The following is a 21,349-nucleotide window of genomic DNA, read 5'->3' as shown; positions in this document are numbered from 1 at the left end:
CAGCATCGTAGCTCAAGACTGACCACATTGATGCCAGCTTAATGGAATGAGCCCTTTTGGCTCTTTTGAGAGGTTAGTTTTTTTCCTTTATAATAATACAGTCCTTGATTTTTAAATGCAAATGTTTTCTTTTAAAAAGCAGGGAGGTATGATTACACAGTTTTCTGCACAGATAGAAAAAATGTAACAAGGAACTGATACGATTATTTCAAGTGAAAAGAGAATACTGTATATTATATGCCTAGTCCCTGAAGCGTAAGGCTGGTCAGAATTTGTCCTGACTGTTGACTTAGGTTACTTTCTGGAGGAAATTCTGTGCTTGGGAACATTCAGGCTGTAATCCTGTGTACACTTATCCAGGAGTCTGTCCCACTGAATTCAGTGACATTTTCTTCTGAGTAGACAGGAATAGGATTGTGTGGTGTGCTGGATTTAAAATGCAGTCAGTGGTTCATACAGAACAGGCTCCACTGCAAAGAGCTCCTTTCATGTGTATTTGACTTATCATCTTATGGTAGATTTTTACTTTGTTTGGAACTGTGCAAAAAAAAGGGAAAAAAGAGGTTAACTCATTTCCACAGTACGCCATGGGTTAAGACTCATCCAGGAGATTATATTAAATATAAATGAAATGAACTCGATAAATATCATTAAATAGCCAATGTTTATCTATCATAGTCACTGTTAGTAGGAATAAAAAAATTAAAAAAGAAAGAAAACTAAAGGAACGCTGTTGTATTGCGAAATGATGTTATTAAATACAGAATTACCACATTGGCAAGGGAGATGGACTCTGTACATGCCCATTTCCTTTATTGCTGAGGCTCACAGTTCCTAATTAAAAAAAATTGCACTATACCTTGTGAAGTTCTTTTCTACTCTTAGGCCTTTTTGAACCCCTTTTGGACCCTCAGGTCTATAGTGGGTCAGAATGAAAGTTGGTTTTCCAGGGGTAAGAAGGCATAGAAATAGAACGATAGGGGAGGGGGGAGGGGGTAGAAGATGTGTAGCTTATCATGCAAAATTCCCTCTTCTATACAACCATTTAAGGAATGATGCAGCAGTCTTGTCTCCTGGCCACCCACTTGCCAGCTATCAAACTGGTGCCACATAGTCTAGCTTCTGTCCTAGTCCTCAACCTGTTTACTTAGAAGTAGTGAAACCAATGGAACTTCCTTTCAAATACTGTAAATGTAGGACTAGAATGGGGAACATAAAAAAGGTAAAGGGACCCCTGACCATTAGGTCCAGTCGTGTCCGACTTTGGGGTTGCGGCGCTCATCTCGTTTTACTGGCCGAGGGAGCCGGCGTATAGCTTCCAGGTCATGTGGCCAGCATGACTAATGGGAAACATAATCTAGTATAAATTCCACACAGAGGGGGCTTGACAATAGCATACTTAGCTGTACTTACCCTGTTGAAATGTCACCACTAAATTCCAGCTTTCATTCAAAACGGAAGCTTCACTTGCATGATTGCAGAAAAATGCATGAATAAGGGTCTAGACTGAAAATGAAAAAGGGTGGGGGGACCTTCAACATGCATATTAAATTTCATTATTATAATCCAAAACTCATACTTTTCAAGAGGAAGGGGAGTTAACTCATAATTTCTTAATCTTTGTCCTCGGCAGTCCTTTTGTTTAATTAACACCAGATGCGACTCCATTATTTCTGCCTTTGGCTCAACAATCCCAAGGGTGGCCTCTTGAAAACAACCATTTGTTTTCTGATTGGAATTCTCCATGCAGTTTGGCCAGCTGTCACATCTCTTCCCCAAGCTGTGGCAGGCAAAGGAGGCAGATGAATATGCTGTGAAATTGACACCCAGTTGCAAACTACAAACTGTCTCAGAGGGACTTTCAACTGTTCTCCCATCTCTTGGCATGCGCCAATTAGCCCTTTATATCAAAGTCACCTGCCTATAACCAAGACCTTCCACTGTAATTTGCCCCAAACTGCTGTCTTTGTCACATTATCGCTTGGAAAGCTCTGATAATACTGGTCCGATCCCTGATGTATGGGATGCCTGCCTCCTGCTCACATGCCAATAAGGTTGCAACCATTTGAAAACTTGCATACTCAGTTCAATAGGACACTTTCACTTAAATGCTCCTAGGATGAACTTCCATGAGCTGGGCATGCTCAGTTCTCTGTGTGTTTACTCAGAAGTGTGTTTACTCAGGGCTTGATCCCCAGGTAAATTGCCGAAGAATGCAGCCTTAAAGGGTTTTTTGCGCCTCTTTGAAATGCAAATAATCAACCTACATTGGCCAGATGTTCATTTGCATTACTAATGCCTCTCTTCCTCTCTCTCTCTCTATTCTGTATGAACAGTAATCACATATTCACATAAATAGTACAGGAGAAATTAAACCTCTGTGTGTGAAAGCCACCTCAACTTGTTTGTGGCATGAGTGCTTGGAGGCAAGAAGCAACTGCATCGGATGTATCATGAAGTGTGTTCTTGTATACAAAGGTTCATGTAGGATTATGTTAGTTAACCTGCAGTCCTAATGGGACTGACTTCTGAGTCACCGGGCATAGGGTTTCCCTGTTAGACTTGAGATGCCAACAGACTTTCTCTTCTCTGCTGCAACAGACCAAGGACCACTTTGAGACATAAGTATGACAAGTACCGTACAAAACACACAGAGAGATGTGTATTATAAAGGCATACATGTTATTGAGCTTCTTCCTTTAGATCAGCATTCCTTTGTGTGCTACATATGGAGCAAGCTCCAATGAACTCAAGAGGACTTTCTCCTGAGCTAAAATGCTAAATATTTTGACACACAATCCACATAAACTGGAGCCCAGGCTTTCCCCAGTTATATATTTATCCATGTTTTTATAAAGTATCTGATTAATATACATGCTTTTTATAGCTGATGAGATACATTTGCATTTCCTGCTCTTGTACCTGCTTGCAAAACATCCAAAATGCTAAGTATTTACACTCTTCTGCAATACACAAACAAACCTTTAATAAAACTGAGGATGTACACGACGCACCCTTTAATTATAACGAAAGGTGGTAGGGTGTAATGAGATGTAAACGGGCTAAAAAAACGAGTTGCGCTCATGGTATCTTCTTTTGAGTTTTCTGTTCATTCTCCAGAGGGCTGCCGAAAAGTCCTACGTTTTTCTGTGGATAAATAAAGCAGAAAATAAGCTCAGAACAAAAGGTGTGAGTGACAGTGTTACAGTCATCCTGCACGCTGTGTAATAATATCCTGAGTAACCTGTGGGGGGAATATGTCCAAAACAGCTATACTCTCTCTGTGGGACTGAAAGTAAGGAGGGAGAAAAATCCTCTCTCAAGATAGGTGAGGCTGTCATTTAAAGCCCTAGAAGTCAACATGTACTCTCTGCCGCAGGGTGCCACTCCTCAAAAGATGAAGCTTTGCTCCTATAAATGATAGAAACTGCCCGAGTCAGCAACGCCCACAAGTCTTTGGCTTTGTCTGTCTTTCTCTGTGGCAGCTGCTCACCTCTGCACTGAAACCAATTGGTTTTGAAAATAGTGTAGTGTGGGTTTTTCTTTTCCCTTCCCTCTTTTGCAGCACTGTTCCATTGTTCTGTACACGTGGAAGAGGAGAAGAGACCAAATTAATTTGGCTTACTGAAAGAAACCAAAGCGTTGGTTGAGTCGATTTGGGTTTGCATCCAGGGGAAAAGACATAAAAGTCAAATAGGGATAGGCGTAAGAAATGGTGGTAGTTATTATTGATTGACAGTTATTATTTGCCAACAGGAGGGATATACTATTATTATTGGACTGCACTGGGACTTAGCTTAAAACATGCCTTCCATTAGGGTCCTTTGTACCCCTTGCAAGGAGCTGCATCAGCACACACACACCTGAAAAAACATCACTTTACCACAACAGCCACATTAGAAATTTCTACATTTGATGTGACCCAAGTACTTGAAGCACCTAGAGGCAGGGTGAAAAAATTCACTCACATTTCTGATGCTGTGCGAGAAGGACGGGAAGCTTCTCACACATTTGATGTTGCCGGGACAGTGGTGGTGCATTGCCACACACATATGCATCATACACCCCTTAGTCTGATAGGTGTTTTCATTTTGCATCCCCCACCCAGGCCTGCAACCCCCAGTAGGGATTGGTTTCGCCAACCCCTGGGTATGCCTCTGTATTTCACAGACAAAAAATGGGGGCATTCCTGAGCATGAATGGGTGGGACTGTGAGTGGTGCCTAGGAGTCCAACAGCATGACCTGATGGACAATGGCATGGGACCAATACAATGCGAACTCAAATGCACCACATGGAGGAAGCCTCTTGTATGACACAATAAATGCTTTTCTCTTGGCATGGAGGAAGCAGCACCTGAACTTGCAAGAGTAAGTTGCTTCCTGAATATTGGCAGATAAATATTTCCCTGGAACCTATCTCTGTGGCTATCCTGGCTGAGTTAGGACAATTGTTGGAGAGTACCCCCCCCCCCCAAAAAAAGCCTCTGAATTATCATACTTTGTGGTTAATGTTTATTAAATGCTCAGTGCTTAAGGTAGCTCCACTTATTGTTTACAGGGGGTGACTGCCAACAGAAATGGGGTCAAAATGGCGCCACTGAGAAACAAGGGGAAGGCATTAGCATACTCAGGGTAACTCCTAGGTTTGCAGAATGTCTATAAAAACTAAAGAGGCAAAAGGTGTCTCCAACCCTCACCCCTGCAAAAAAAAACTACAACATTCCAATAAGGAATGCTGAGTATCAGTAGGAAATAGAAAACAGGGGAGAACAGTTTTGTGCTTGAGCTCTTTACAGCTTATAGAACCTTGGAAGAGGTCATGGCTGTTGTTGTTGTTCAGTCGTGCCCGACTCTTTGTGACCCCATGGACCAGAGCATGCCAGGCAAGGTCATGGCTAAGCAGCTGAAATAGGAGTGCTTCTGTTAGGAGGTGAGGTGCAATGAAATTTGCTTGTCCCAGGTTTTACTTGTTAATTCTCCAGCTGATTTTTCCCTTATAAATGATCCTCACTGTCACTCTGAAGAACTAAGGTGGAAGAACAGAAGCTGAGATACTTCCCCCCCCCCAAGTATTCTGATCATAGCTGTAAACTTGTCCCCCTTTTTAAGGGAGATTCCCTTATTCTGAATAGGATTCCTCGCAAGAAAAGGGGAAAGTTGACAGCTATGATTCTGACCCTTCTCCTTGTCACTGGCCGTTGCATTTTTTATTTCATTTTTTTACTTTAATATTTTTTGGTGTTTCGTTTCTATATAAAGAAAACAAGCATTTCACTGTCGGACCATTCAAACACAGGAATGTTCTCCCCTTTTATTTTTAAGTGATGGACACCACAAAGCTTATCTGCTCTTCTTCAATAGTGTCCTGCCATTTTATGTAAAGGCTTGCTATTGGTGAGAACAGAAAACATAAATCCAACTGCATGTGTGGCTGAAACATTCTGCATAATCCTCTAATAATTCAAACCCCACTGAAGCCACTGTAGCAATTGCAGGATGGTTACAATAAGTCCCTTCAATTATCTTGTATGCAAAATGTAGTGCAGGTTGCCTAATCTTGCCTTGCTCCAAGTTCAAGAGCAATGCAAAGGGAGATTCACAGTTTCCCTATTTTGTTACTGCCAGCAGAGAAAGTGGTAGGATTTGTGATTGAACAATAAGCACTTGCTTCAAATGCCAGTGAGGAATAAATGCACCAGCCTGATAATTAAGCCACCTATTTTTGAAGCAATGAGAGGCAAAGGTCCAAACTTCCAACTACCTTGGCATTAGAAAGGGAGGCAGAGAAGAGAGAATGTGTGCAAGATATTAACTCTGGCTCCATGGATAAATTCCACTATAATTGCTTTTTCTCCCCTTTTCTCTTTTTTTTTGCTGATCTGAAATTCTTAAGTATTTTCCATTACTGGCGATCTCTCTTCACTCCCTTTTCTGAAAGCAATTCAGAAAATTGTGTCTCCTGAACTTCTCCCCACTGCAGCAATAGGCAGTGCTGGTATGATGTAAACCTCAGATCAGAGCAAAGGGCCAGATCGGGAAATTAGTAACTTTTTGGGCACAGGAAAGGAATTAGGGTGGAGGAAGAGTGCATTGGGAGGAACAAGGAGGAGACAGCACACAACAGTATCACCTTTTATGAAACATGCCTGCCATGAGCATTGCAATCTTTAATCCTGGGAGTGTGTCCACAAGTGTCTCCGAGGATAATATATTTTTTATGAACCACTGTGACAGGTACTTGTAGAAGTCGTTCTTCCGACATTACAGTTTCTGTCCTGGAAACTAAACTTTTTTATCAAGATTCCAATACTCTCCATGGGTCACTTCCATATAACCTGAACATTCATCATGATTTCTTGGCACAAAATTTGTGGGGAGGTTAGATGTTGTTGGCTATTTATTGATATCCCTAAATGTGGGGTTCTTGGATGTTTATCTATCTTTTTTTCCCCCTTCACTCTCTCACATGCTGTCCCCTGAATACACATTCATTCATTCATTCATTCATTCATTCGCAATGCTCATAAAGGCTCATACAGACGCTACTCATGCATGCCAGTCACATACCACTCTCTGGCTACTCATGCAACAGCCGCAAGCAAACAGTCTACCAACCCAATGACCAACCCTTTGACAGTTTCTGCCTCCTCCCTTCCCTGCTGAACATCTCCTACCAACAGCACTGTCACCTCATTTGATCCCAGACCTTGTGTACTAAGGACAAAAATTCACATAACAAAGCCTTGACTTCTTTAAAATTAAAAATGGTTAAACTCCTGAAAAGCAGCTGTAGGGGATTTTGAGCTGGAAAATAGCGGGTTGGAGATAAGAATAAGCACTCCCTTGTCCTCTGCCACTCCTCAAAATTGCAGCTTCCACAGACTGCTTTTCAGTAAAGAAAGTTGGGGCTTTGTTACAGGCAGTTGTGTGCAACATGTAATTTAGTCCTGAACCTATAGTAAGGAGGATTAATTTAAGTCAGCTAAAGCCAAAGAACGTACACCCAACAGTGATGGATATATTACTTTTTTGTTGCATCTATGTGGTTTGGATGGTAAAATGGCAATATCACATTTTTGGGCAGATCTGTAGCACCCACGTGTTAAAGAGGACATGGCTGTAGTGGCAGGCATTACCTAAGTCTGGCCTAATCGCCTTCTAAATCCAGCCTGTGGATGGTCCAGGAATCAGTGTGTTTTTACATGTTCCTTTTATTTAAAATGCATCTCTGGGTTATTTGTGGGGCCTGCCTGGTGTTTTTACATGAGTAGAATGTGTGCTTTTATTTAAAATGCATCTCTGGCTTATTTGTGGGACATAGGAATTCCTTCTTCTTTTTCTTCCAAAATATAGTCCGGCCCCCCACAAGGTCTGAGGGACAGTGGACCAGCTGAAAATGTTTGCTGACCCCTGGGTTAAAGAAAAACAAGATACATTGCTGTCTCCTATGTTTTCAGCACATGGTGGCAAAGGAGTCTCTCCTCATTACATGGAAATGGTACCAGAGTACCACATTAAACAGGTTCTGGCTGCAGAAAGCTGGTGTGCATTTTAACAGCCAACTACATTTCTTGTGTACTAAATTACATCATTCTTTAGTCAGAATTCATTGTAACAGGCAGTCTTTGTACTGAGTGGGTGTTGTTTTGCTTTGCCATTTATACAGCTTAAGCTTTCCTAAAGCTTAAATTCACAAAACAAACAGCACCAGTTCATGAGGTGAGTAATTGCTGAGGCCCTCTAGTTATCTGCTAAATGTTTGTGGTAGCCCTGATGGTTCTATACGACCTGCGTTTCCAACGGGCATTTTCTAGGAATTTTTTATTTGATTTAGCTTCTTCTCAGAGACCCACGCCTGCCTGTGTCTTCTCTGATAAGTTAACTGTACTGTTCAGTGACCATTCGTCTCCCAAGGCAGGCAAGCAACATCTGTTATCTGCTAAAAGCTAATAAAAAAATACAGGCTGCTTTTGCAGACAGCTCTAACACTGGGATAAATATAGATAAGAAAATGAGTGACATGAACTCTTGGGCTGATTACCCTTCTCTGCTGGTTCCATGCAAATAAAAAGTGGATTAGAGGCTGGACTACAGGGGGTATTTCCATCTCTTCCTCTTTTTCTCAAGAGACATAGGAGAAAAAGGGGGCTCCATTGTGAATATCTCTGTGAGGAATCAGTAGTTTAGTGGTTTCAGCAAGAGACAGGCAAGTGCATACACCAGCACTGCCTTCACCCATGAGATGGGCAGTGGAATTCAAAGTAGGATCTCCAAGCTCACAATTCTCAATTATGACTTCTGCAATCTCATAAGGGTAACTTACAGTGCCTTGGAGTACTGTACTATGTCCAATTCTGGGTGCCACAATTTAAGGAGGATATTGTCAAGCTACAACATGTGTAGAGGAGGGTGACCTAAATGATCAAGGGCCTGGAAACCAAACCTTATGAGGAACAGTTGAGAGAGTTGAGTATGTTTAGCCTGGATAGGAGACTGAGAAGAGATATGATACGATAGCCATCTTCAAATATCTAAAGGGCTGTTACATGGAAGATGGAGCAAGCTTGTTTTCTCCTGCTCTGCAGAGTAGGACTCAAACCAATGGCTTCAAGTTACAAGAAAGGAGATTCCAGCTAAACATCAGAAAGAACTTTCTGACAGTAAGAGCTGTTCAGCAGTGGAACGGACTCCCTCAGATGATGGTGGACACACTCCTTCCTTGGAGGTTTTTAAGCAGAGGTTGGGTGGCCATCTGTCGTGCATAAGAGTTTGGTGCTGCCATTGCAGCTTTGGTACTGTGCTTGCCATCAGTCTTGATCAGGGATAGGCATTTGAACTACTAGCAATAGGCACAGGAAGTGGCCCAATTCCTGTGTTGGTCGTATAAAGAACAACCAGTAATGCACCTGAAGAAAATGACTGAGAATAACCTGTGGCAATGATAACCTGGTCTCACTCTAAAATGTTGAGTCATTTTCTTCACCAGTGAAAACCATTCTGTATTTCCAGCGCTCAGGCAGAAACCCATCTTGATAACCCAACATAAAACAGTCTCTGCTTATTTGCCATCACTAAGCTCTTTCCCTGCTTATTTTACAATGGATGGTCTTCACTAGGAAGCTATTGAGGAATGTGGGATGAGAAAGGGCTGCCTTAGCAGCTATGCAGCTGAATAAGCACTAGAGGCCTGAAGAATTCAATATAATGGATGTGTGGGAATTTTGCTGCCTTAACCCTTGTCAATTACAAAATGCTTTACAGAACAGGAGAATGCTCAACTCCTCTAAGTATTTTAGGTTTGCTTGCTCAATTCTACAGTGCTTCTTAAGGCATTAGAACAATGCAATTGACATAAGGGTGGGATGGGAATGTGAAAATCCATTAGGAAAGGAGATGGGGAGGGCAACCAAAGTTGCTTTTCTACACCCTCGGTTGCAACAACCTATTACTGGAGTGGATCGTCTGTTAATGCACTCTTTAATTTCAAGATAGAAGGGAGAAAGAAAGAAAAGAGGAAAAACAAGGCATCTACCTCAAGTGGGAAAGGCATTTATGTTGGCTGAGAATATACAGCCTGCAACATAAATGCACTTTTTCTTGTAGATTCCTGCTGAAATTTAATGAACGTGTTTCTTTGTTCACTCCTCCAAACAATCATGTTCCTTGCTCTCACCGTTCCATATATCCCAAAGGCTTATAATTCATAATATATTTAAAAAAATAATAATAATAATCCTAAGTGGTGTTGGGAAATTCCTGGTGTGCAGATCAACATCATAATGATTTTGAACCCAGCCCATGTTTTCTGGATGATAGCATCAGGACTCCAAGTCATGGCAGAAGGGATGCAGTCCAGTTTTCATCGTGTTTTGTTTTGTAAAGTCACTTTCCGAGTCATGATATATTTTTCACTGGCCTCAGTGTCTTTCTTGGGCTTATGTTACTCTGAAGAGTGCAATGAACACTGGTAGTGTTATATAAATAAAAACTATAATTTCATATAAGGAACAACTAGCAGGAGCAGTAGACCCTGAAGAAATATATGGAGGGGGAGGAAACCCACTATCTGTCTTAATGCAAAGAAATCACTTAGACAAAACTACTTTCTGTAGTGTATCCTTATTGTATTTGCAAGGAGAAATGAGTTGTTGTTGTTGTTGTTGAAGAAGCATAAAAAAGTATCCTTATTGGTAACCACTACATCTTGGAGACTTGGTTTGAAGAGTAAAATTTCCTTAGTTTGGGAACTGAAGGACAATATCAGCACACACAGCTCTCTGGTTTTTAGCTAAAACCCCTCATTTAGCAAGTGGTCTCCTATTTCATTTTCAGCCCAGATGCTGCTCGGGGCCAAACAGTGTTTAGGAATATATGAATATAATTTTCAGTCTCTTGCAACTTTTACAAATAGCTGCCAGGGCATATAATAAAGCCTGGGATTATGGCATGGGGGGGGTTAGTCTCCCCTCACTGTTTTCCCAATAAAATACACACACACACACACACACACACACTGTTGCTTGTGGGCACATGTGGCAAACATGCATCTGCGAGAAGTTTTTGCCAACAAAGCTCAATCTTGTGCTTAATTGTGGCTTCTCCAGTGGATGTATATACACATTGATCAGCATAGGTGACAGACTGGAACCTTGAGGGAAGCCACATTTCAAGTCTCTCAGGGATGACCGCCTAATCCTCATCATCCCTGTCATGAGAAAACAAGCCAACCAGTCGAACGTGTTCGTTGCTCCATCACTGTCTAAAAATTTAAAAGCCCCATTAAGACATTTGACCGCAGAGACAGCAGAGTGAATCAGGATTCTTCCATTTAACAGGATGTACTGCTTTGCCTTGAGGCCTGTGGCTTGTGGGTTCTTGGTGTTCAGGCACACTTCCTTTGAAGGGAGAATATAATAAAGGCGCTCATTTGGATTCTTTTATTCTTATTTACAGGTCAGCACTTCCTATTACTCGGCCCCTGGGCCCCTGGGGCAGCCGACAGCCATTGTCACCGTGCCTCATTTACAGCAACAGCTGCCGGTGAATATGTACGTAAAACTAAGTCCGTATTCATGAGGTGGGTAGGGCCTTTGGCTAGGGCCGGAGGTGTTGTTGCCTAGCAACCATGCCACATGCTGCCAGTCCCCCCCCATCCCCACCCGCTCACAGGATTAAATGAATACAGAAAAGAGGATGAAGAAGAAGCCCTTGTGGGGGGTTACGGTTCCACAAGCACCAGCTAAAATTGAGACAACTCTTTTTACAGAGATACTTCATTCAAGTTAATCTGAAATTTAAACTGGCTTCTGAGAAACATACAAAACACTTAGCATGCGCAAGAAGATCGGTTTAAATTTCAGCTCCCAGAAGTATGAGACCCATTAGTAAATGTGATCGCTTTTGAGTTGCAGAACCTGAAGAATCATAGAACTGTGAGGTTGAAAGGGGACCACGAGGTTCCTGTAATGCCGTAAATTTTTGCACAACATGGGGCTTGAACACATGACCCTGAGATTAAGAGTCTCATGCTCTACTGAATGTTCATGACATATCTGGGGTGGGGGTGAGTTTTGGGTGGTTAGCTACTGAAATGTCATGTGACAGGAAGGAGGTACCCAGGCAACAGACCTGAGGACCAGAAAAGTGGTGCTGAATCATTAGGTGTAACCTCCCTGCTGCAGCCTTCCCAGTATGTGCTATTTGGGGCTGATGGAAGTTGAAGTCCAGAACATCTGGAGGATACCAGGTGGGCGAAGGCTGTCCTACTGTTAAAGGTTTTGAAAGGAATTCTGCTCTTGCCAACTAATTACATTGCTGTTTTATACTCAGCTACATATCTTTCCTTTGAACCCATCCACGCCATACATTAAAAGCACACGTTTTCCCCCAAAGAATCCTGGGATCTGTAGTTTACCCATGACAGAGTGAGACTTCCTAGCACCCTTGACCAACTGGAATTCTCAGGATTCCTTGAGGGAAGTTGTGTGTCTTAAATGTGTGGTGTGGGCATGACTTTTGTGTCGTTCGCCACACCTCTTGTTTGGGATGCTGTTCTTCTCTTCCTTCACTCATGAATCTCAGTTCATTTCTGAATCCTGACTTTATTGCTTTGGTACAGAGCACATTAACCCAGCCCATTTGGGAGTGCCCTGCCCTGTACATTTTTTACCCATCCATTCAGCATTCTTGATGAGTTGCCTTCCCTCAGTCTTATTCAGGAGCTATTGGGACATTCTTGCTTTGTGTAGCAGAAGTGTTGTTTGAAGAGGGCTCAGGCACAGTGTTTTTAGTTTGGCAGAAGTCACAGCCACTGTTCCCAGTGTGGTTTTGGAGCAGGTAGTTGTGTCATAGCCTCATCGCATTGCATAAATGGAACTGCCTCTTCCGAGTATGTGGCGTCACTCTTTAATTCCTTCTGTTTCACCAGGTGCGTCGCTTTGCACTCCTACACAGCTCACAGTCCAGACGAACTAGAGTTGCAAAAAGGAGAAGGTATCCGTGTTTTGGGAAAATACCATGAAGGCTGGCTAAAAGGCATGTCGCTGGTCACAGGAAAGGTTGGAATCTTCCCCAGCAATTACGTCGCTCCACTTTTCAGGTTTGGCTTATGCTTTTTATATATGGACAATGGGGGGTAGAGGGAGATATGTGAGTAACACCAAAAAAAAAAAAAGTGTCAATGTGGAATTTTCCACAGTCCAAATTAAACTTTATTTGGCTCAACATGACTGGATAATGACAGGAATGGGGCTGTAGGTCTGCCCACATGCATTTTAGAAACTCTAAAGTACAAAAATTCTAAGCAAAATTCTAAATTTATTATAACAATTAGTTAATTGCACAAAACAGCTTTGTAGTGGCTCAGCAATGAATCAAAGCTAGGGCTAATTTTGTTTCTGGTAAGATAACACAGCTAAAGCCCAGAAAAGAGAATGAGATGTTCCAGAGTTGGTATGAATTACAGGTGGGTAGCCGTGTTGGTCTGCCATAGTCGAAACAAAATAGAAAATTCTTTTCAGTAGCACCTTAGAGACCAACTGTGTTTGTTCTTGGTATGAGCTTTCGTGTGCATGCACACGTATCTGAAGTGTGCATGCACACGAAAGCTCATACCAAGAACAAACACAGTTGGTCTCTAAGGTGCTACTGAAAAGAATTTTCTATTTTGTTTGGTATGAATTGTCAGTGACATTTTGTGCAACTCTTCTGGCACAATACCCCTTATTTCAAATGTTTTGCAAGTAATCGTATGAACTTTATGGGAGTTTTACTAATGTCTGAAAGATGAAATCATGGTTATTCCTAGCATTAGTGTTATTGCCAGCATCCACTGAATCTGTAAGAGCTGCCATATCGACTATACAAACTGACCCACAGGGCAGACTTCTTCCTTTACATTTGAAGTTGACCTTTTTACAATGCAGCAAATTCATTGGTCCATTCAGGCAGGGGCACCAACTATAGGGGGCTCTGGGTGCCACCAGAAGTCAGGTTCTGAGGCTGGGGGGGGCACACATGGCATTATGACATCACACGCACTGGGCTCCCATAACCCCATGTCCAAGTCGGCTCCCCGGCATCCAGGGTATCTTGGATATTTCAGATGAGTCATCAGGAAGCCAAAAATATATACCATTGTGTTTATGCTAATGAGAACTCACTTTTATATTCAATATGAAATGAGGGTCTTGTGTATCTTCTCCAACAGTTAGCACAGAAGGAAGCTGAATAGGAAAATTGTTAAAGCCATAAAATCAACCACAAAGTAATGAGGAATGGCAGGAGCAGCTCCCAATCACCATGGCTGTTTCTAGAACATCTCCTGGAGGCCATGGTCGCTTCATGAAGCTGACCAACTGGCAGTGGCGGAGGAAGGGGAGTGTGGGGGGTGCTGACCACCCCGGGTGTCATCACTGGGGGTGTGTGTGACAAAATGACAAAATTATGAGGGGGTATTTAATAAAAAAAATTAATAAAAAAATATTGGGCTCATGAAACTTTTTAGTTCAGTCAACTAACATAATGAAACATGGCTGGCACTGGGCACCACACTTACCGCGGGGCCTGCAGTGTGCCCAAGCCACGTGTCTCTCCTGGGAGTGATGTGGTGGCTCGGGCGCCTGCAGGCTCTGCTGTGCCTGAAACGGTAGTGTGGGGCTTGTGTCTGCCTGCCACATCTCCCTCAGCCACCCTACAGCTGAGGGGGAGGCATCGGAGAGGCTCCACGCAGCGCACCCCGCCCCCATGGGCAGCTTGCCCCGCCCCCGGCTGCAGGGAACGCCCCCCGCACTGGGCACACAAGCGGCTAGCTACACCGCTGCCAACCGGAGGTTCAGGTTAGACAAAATCAAGCGATGTTTCTCTTGTCATGTGTCAATGAATGCTAATGCACATAAGCTTTAAAATAGTGTTGGATAAAAATTTGTGGAAGATGGATGTCATATCCTTATAGTTGTAGTCCCTTTCCAGTCTGTCCTTCAGATGTTGGTCCATAGAGTCTCCCAGAAGAAAGAATGAGAGGAGGAGGCAAATGGAGATAATAAAAAATAGAGGGAAAAGAGGAAGGAGTCAGAAACTGTGAAAAGACAAAGGGTCAATTAAGAAGCAGCTTGTTTGTGTCCTACTGCATCCTCCTCAGTGGTGTAGGAAGCCTTTTCGCCGCCCAGGGTGGCGGCGTGGAGGCACCCCCCTGGGGGCAGGGCGTCACGGCACATGCGTCATGACGCTACGGCACATTGGATGCACTGGACATGCGTGGTGGATCCGGCCAGTGCTGCTGCGAGCCAGCGAGCGAGCAGCGGGTCAGGCAGCCCCACGACCCACCCTTCCTATGCCACTGATCCTCCTTACCAGCAACAAGATACATAGCTATTAATCATGATACCTATCCAAACAGAGCCTCCATGTTCTGAGGAAGTTTGGATAGTGAAGTTACCTTTGAAGTTCATTGCCATTACTGCTTAATTGCCACTGATGGAAGTACGCGTCTTCTTGTCACCAGAAACAAATTAGCAAAACATTTATCTAAACAATGTTGATTGAGTCAGATACAATAAGAAATGATGATAGAGATGCCATGACTTAGACCAGCCTTCTCCAACTTGGTGCCCACCAGAAGTTTAGGACTACCACTGGCTGTGGCTGATAGGGGTTGGAGTACCAAACTTCTGGAGGGCACAAGGCTGAGTTAGACTATAGAAATGCCAGCTGTAAGAAATAGCATTGTTGCTTAAAGAGGGCAGACAATTCCGCGATGTAATTATTTAGGAACGGCTCCTCGTTGGCAGGTTGGACTCCTGACAAATTGTGGATTGTTCTAGCATCCAGCAGCACCTATTACAAATAGACACTGATAGATAGATGACAGTGCAGGCAGAATATGTGCAAAGATGAACAACTCCGCAGATCAACTACTGGTAACTCCATTTTCATATGTAATCATAACAAACCAGCGTGGCCCTCTGTCACGCACACCAAACTGTTATGGTAGGAGTCAACTAAGTTTTACTTAGAGGAGATCCAATGAAATGAATGAATATGACTAAGCCAGGTCATTATGCTCAATAGGCCTACTCTCAGTACCTCCCTTACTCTGAAGTGAGAGAGTAGAAGAGATGAATGCCATTGTAAAAGTGAGTTGTTGAAGTTACTCCAAGGAAGTAGATGACATGTAGAAATCTGGTTAAATGCAGGCTGGGAGTCAAGTTAGAAAAGTGCAATTTTAATGGAGAATATTGATGTGTGTGTGTGTGTTGTTGTTTTTTTAAAAAGTATTCGGAGGAGGGGGATTATATACTGAGTTAAAATCCAGAGTGGACTTTAGCCTGCTCCTGCTGTGATTCACCTTACAAGTCTCATCCAGTCTTTGAAAGATTTCCTCTTCATAATAAAGGCAGTTCTGTCTGAAATCACTAGAAACTGCTAAATGCAGTACAAGTTGCCTACCTGTTTGAGGGTCAGTCAAGTAAGATGAGGGGAGTTGTCATTTCATTTTTTGTTGTTGTTTTATTATGGAGTTGTTCATTGTTTAAATGTTATTTGTTGGACTTGTTTTTATAGAGCCTGCAATTTTTGTACATTGTTTTAATTATCCTGTATATTATTATTATTAGTATTTTAATGTCATTATTGCCCCGCTCCAAGACTGAAATATAAAAAGCAGGTGACAAAACAAAGCAAAACAACAACATTTACTTTTTTCCACGCATATTTAAAAAACAAACAGTAATTTCTATTGCTACAGGTCAGGTTTTGTTGTTCAGGTTTTCATGAGCCTAGTTAGGAGAATGCAGGAATCTTTGGGTATGTTCCCCACTCCATGCCTCTCATCCCCCTAGAAACTGATGCTTACCTGTAGCCTTCCATAGTTCCAGTTACAGGTAGGTAGCCGTGTTGGTCTGCCATAGTCAAAATAAAATAAAATAAAATAAAAAATAAAAAATTCCTTCCAGTAGCACCTTAGAGACCAACTAAGTTTGTTCTTGGTATGAGCTTTCGTGTGTCTGCACACTTCTTCAGATACACTGAAACGGAAGTGTGCATTCTTGGTATGAGCTTTCGTGTGCATGCACACTTCTTCAGATACACTGAAACGGAAGTGTGCATGCATACGAAAGCTCATACCAAGAACAAACTTAGTTGGTCTCTAAGGTGCTACTGGAAGGAATTTTTTATTTTGTTTTGTTTTACCTGTAGCCTGTAAGGCATATTCTGCAACTGATCTTCCCAGTACCTTAGTGCTGGGAACCAACTAACAGAGCAAGCCTGTTGGTTATCCTGTCAGTTAGAGGAGGTTCAGTTCAGTTGATTGAGGTTGCACCTATATGGGTGTTTTGCTTGTTAACTACATTGAATCTGGAACTTCTGCTGCTGCTACTACTACTACTATTAACAACAACAACAACAACAACAACAACAACAACAACAACAACATAGCCACAGTTCTACAATGCAATAGGTAATGCAATGTGAAAGGAACGTTATTCTCCAGGACAGAAGCACTAGGTGGAAAGGATGCTTGGTAGTTGCAATACAAGGAGGTCACCATGGTGGTGGTCTGCGTGCAAGGAGGGAGGGTTACACAGAAGGAGAGGCAAGGAGACATGGGGCTGAAGGTGAAAACAGGGGTGCAAAGTGGAGGTGCAGATAGAAGTGGCTTCGGAAATGGGGTTGGGAAGGTGAAAAGGGAGCTTTGTCACTGCATGAGGTGGGAAGGGGACGCTCTAGGAGGTTAATGTAGGGGAACAGCAGGTCGGTGAGCAGAGCAAGTAAACATAAATGCAGGGTTTCACAATGGTGAAAAACGTGTGATAGGGCTGCCATATGTCCAGAATTCCCATGACATAGCCTGAATTCGTCTGTCCAAAATGGTGTCTAGGCAGAATTTTCAAAATTGGTTAAAATGTCCGGGGGGGGAGAGTTTAACAGCTTTTGTGTCTGGATTTTCACTTTTTGAAATATGACAACCCTACATAAGGAGATCTGTAGCTTCACAGAACAAAATAAAACAAAAGCTCTATGGAATTACTTGGGGCCTTGTCATCTTTTGTGCCTGACGAAATGGGCAATAGAAACAAGGAAGAACAAGCCGAGTCATTTGGCCAGTGCATCTCAGGCCATAATCCTATATTCGCTTGCCTGGGAGTACTCAATGGAAATTATGGCTTCCTTTGAACTCAATGGAAATTATGGCTGAGTAGACATGTGTGGGATTGCACTGTCAACCACGATGCTGAATACGGAGTTAGTTCAGATTTGTCTCAACTCTTTCCACATCTTGCTTTAAGTTCAAGAAAACTATTTGTCTTTCTTAGGCACAGTGTAGCTTAAGTTGATTGTGATCATCTCAACCGCAAACGTAATATCTGAACAACCCAATATGAAGTACAGGAAAACTGAATGAAAAATGCCAAGTTTTAGTCTTTTGTCAGAGATATGGAATGCCCTAGTAGAAACCTAACTATCCATGTTATTGCTTTTACTGAGGACACGCTTTTACTCATTTCTTCCCCTGCTTATATCTCACCACATGAAATTGCACTGTTTAAATTGAAGACACCACAGCTACTTTGGGCCTAGAATTATCCCTTCTGCTATCCACTAAACTCCTTCACATTGAAATGAGCCAGTGAGTATTCTTCATCTCTCTGGCTCATTTCTCCAGGATATGGCCTCTGATAACACCATGGCCCTGCTTCACCGATAAAACCAAACAAACAATCAAAAGCAGAGCCCAGAGACTTCGGAAGCAGCTTCATAAAGTGCCTCAGTCATGAACACCAATTTAAAGGCCTGCTATTGTGTGTCTTCCTTTGGAAATCACCTCATAATAAATGGATGCCTGGGTTATTTTGATGAATCACTGCCCCATTATTAAATCATAAATCATTTTTTCCACAGCACAGAACAACGACGGGAAGGTAACAAAGGAGTGACAGAAGTTGCTGCCTTTCCCCCAGCCAGCCCCTCTCTCAGAAGAGTTGGCACAAACACTTCTCCATGGCTCAGTTTCTCCTGAGCAAATTAGGAGCACTTAGGGAGGTTATTTAAGCACCCTGCTCAAGGTGGAAGATGGATAGCCTTCTCAGCAATTTAACAGATTTAGGTGAAAGTGCTATGTGGCCTCATCAGGGAAAGCAGATGCAGAAAGAAATAATCAGAAGTGACAGCGACACACTTTGGGGAAGGGGGGAGGGGGGAACATTGCTTGGGAAATGGAACCACAAGTTGCAAAGAGCGCAAAAACTCCCTCAGATCTTTCCTTCAGGATCGCTGCCCTCCTTGGTGCTCCATCAATCGGTCCATCTGAATTTAACTCAGGCAACTACGGAGAATTGGGAGGACACAGCCCATCATTTTTTGCCTATTAAGCAGCACAGGTTGTTGTTTTTTTCCCACCACCGTAAACTGTGAACAGAAAAACAGCAGTTTATAAAATGAAGCAAGATTATTTCACCACGGCTAATTTGATCTTTAGTGGTGCGCTGTTCTCTTCCCTGAGAAAAAGATTAGAGTAGCTCGAATCCACAAGAGCTCACATTTTATATCTGCTTCCCTGCTGTCTTAAATTTTGAAAGACAAAATAAATCCTGCAGCTGCTCTCCTGCTCACCCCTCTATACAAACTAGAAAAGATGAAATTAACTCTTAATATGTTTGCACATACTTATTACCTTCACTGCTTTCTCCCAACTCCTCAGTTTTTTACTTCAGAGTTATTTACTTTGCTCTCTGAAACATTAGTGCACAAAAATGTCCATTATTTGGTCACCCCGCCACCCACCTATTTTTTACTGTTGGCTAAATACCTGCGAACATCAGAAACAGCAATGGGGGAGACTGCCACCTCCACCTGTTGTGCCACCATCGCCCCATACCTGCAATCCAGTAACCTTTTTTTTTTTACATGTACAATTACGAAAAAGGGCACTGTATACAACTGCAGATTGTTAACTTTTGTGCACATTACAGCCGTCTCAAGGGCAAAAAACATTTGGGTGTGGGCTCCACCAAACGACCTGTTCATTGAGCATTCATCCTTGCACAAAGCTTTTATGGAGGTTAGGGCATGTCTGGTCTTTATTGAGCATTTGTTCTGATTTGTTTTGGGGAGGTTATACGACAGTGAGCATTCATCCTGATTTTCTTGTGTCTTCCCGTTAATCATTTGTCCATCCCACACTTTTCAGTGCATTTCCCCATCACTTTCCTAACCACTAAAGGTCAATTTTTTAAAGGACTTTGCACTAGGTCAACAAAGCACGTTAATCCGCTCCAACTGCCATATCTTAAATTTTCAGTGTGTGTGTTTGAATCCCTCACTCAAAATACTAACAGGCTAGAGTCAACCTCAGGCAGTATGTTATCAGCTAACAATGAAAGATCACCCTTTTCTGACAATTTATTCTTAGCACTAGCATGCAAGCACCAGGAGGTTTCTTGCACACATTCAAATTTTCTCACACCACAGAAACATTTGTACTGCAGATTTGAACCAGAGTACCTGTAATAAGTAATTGTGAGGTGTATTCTTTAACATTCTGAAATGTAATGCAAATGCCCATTATTTATGTGCCATATTGTATGGTCTGTGTCATTAAAAGATGGTGTGGTGATGATTATGATTTTGCTGTTGTTGTTTTGTCGGAACCTAGCCTCTGTCATTAATATAATTATTGTGAAATTCCTGCACAGCAGTTGGGGGGGGGGAGAGAATTCTGGAGAAACATTCAAGTGGAAGGATATTTCAGAATGTACAAATGCTTCCTGATCGGATTTCCCACTTTTCCTTTCTTTTTCTAACTAGGTAACAAAACTCCTGGATTTGAATTGTGCAGCTGCATTTGCTCCCTAATTATCTGTTTCTTTCTCTCTCCCTCACTCCCATTTGACTCTCCTAAACAACCAGGAAGTCCTCAAGCTTCCCTGATTCAAGGATGCCTTCCATCTATGCGACTTGGACATTATCCACTTCCTCACTTTCCTCCCAGGGAAGCATCTCAGAGAACGGCCCAAGGCAAAGCAGACCTTTGAAATCTGCCTTCATGCCCGCATCTTCGGCCTCACCTGTGAGGAATGTCTCTGTGCCAAGCACCTCAGGGCACACAACTCCACAGAGGAGAGGACGTGGCAGCAGTAGGAAGAGTAAGTCCTGGTGAGAGAGAGAGACATATGAACCTGTTCCCAAGTGGCTGAGAGATGAATAGAAGCCTTTAATTAGCACATTGAAACTCGGGGCTGATGCAATAAACAGAAATGCTAGGCTAAGCCTCCTGAAGAGCTGATTGCATGCATACAACTGCGTTGAAAGCTTCCCTTTGCCAAAGGCATGGATGTACTAGCCAGAGCTGGAGACAAATCCCAAAATGTGCAGCAGAATTAATTGTTCAGACACTACCCAGAGATAGCCAGATCTGTTTCACTATTTACTAAGCAGAGAAATGCAAGGTGATGATAATAAATTAATAATAATGATAATAATAATATATTTTTATACCCTGCCTATCTGGCTTGGTTCCCCCAGCCACTCTAGGTGGTTTACAACACATTAAAAATTGTAAAACATCAGACATTAAAAATTTTCCGATACAGAGCCAAATCTCTGTGTATTTCATTGGATATTCAGGGTCTTTGTTTACTTTTTCCCATTAAGAAAAACTGAGATTGCCGGGGTAAAGTAGAAGTGTTGGCAGCAAATTTACAAATATGTAGTTGTAATATGGAGTTCACCAAGGTTGCTACAGAGCAGTGTTCATTCTGGAAACTGTAATATGGGGGTCACCAAGGTTTTTACAGAGCACTGTTCATTATAGCTGTCCAAAATATAAATGTTGATATTGGAATTGTTGAA

General features: G+C 42.4%; 1 protein-coding gene across 2 annotated transcripts in view; it reads left to right on the top strand.

Annotated features, from left to right (window-relative positions):
* The window catches only part of SH3RF2 (SH3 domain containing ring finger 2), a 76,213-nt gene that overhangs the window by 48,316 nt on the left and 6,548 nt on the right, over nt 1-21,349 (top strand). For both annotated transcript variants that reach the window (XM_033140007.1, XM_033140006.1), the window contains 3 exons: nt 10,955-11,049; nt 12,429-12,599; nt 20,408-20,643. In XM_033140007.1, coding sequence (XP_032995898.1) covers nt 10,955-11,049; nt 12,429-12,599; nt 20,408-20,643 — 502 coding nt within the window. The remainder of the gene's footprint in view (nt 1-10,954; nt 11,050-12,428; nt 12,600-20,407; nt 20,644-21,349) is intronic.

Source organism: Lacerta agilis, chromosome 2, assembly GCF_009819535.1.
Source record: "Lacerta agilis isolate rLacAgi1 chromosome 2, rLacAgi1.pri, whole genome shotgun sequence".
NCBI classification, from domain to species: domain Eukaryota; kingdom Metazoa; phylum Chordata; class Lepidosauria; order Squamata; family Lacertidae; genus Lacerta; species Lacerta agilis.
Note: the sequence above shows the minus strand (reverse complement) of the source record. Positions and strands in the feature narration are given on the sequence as shown.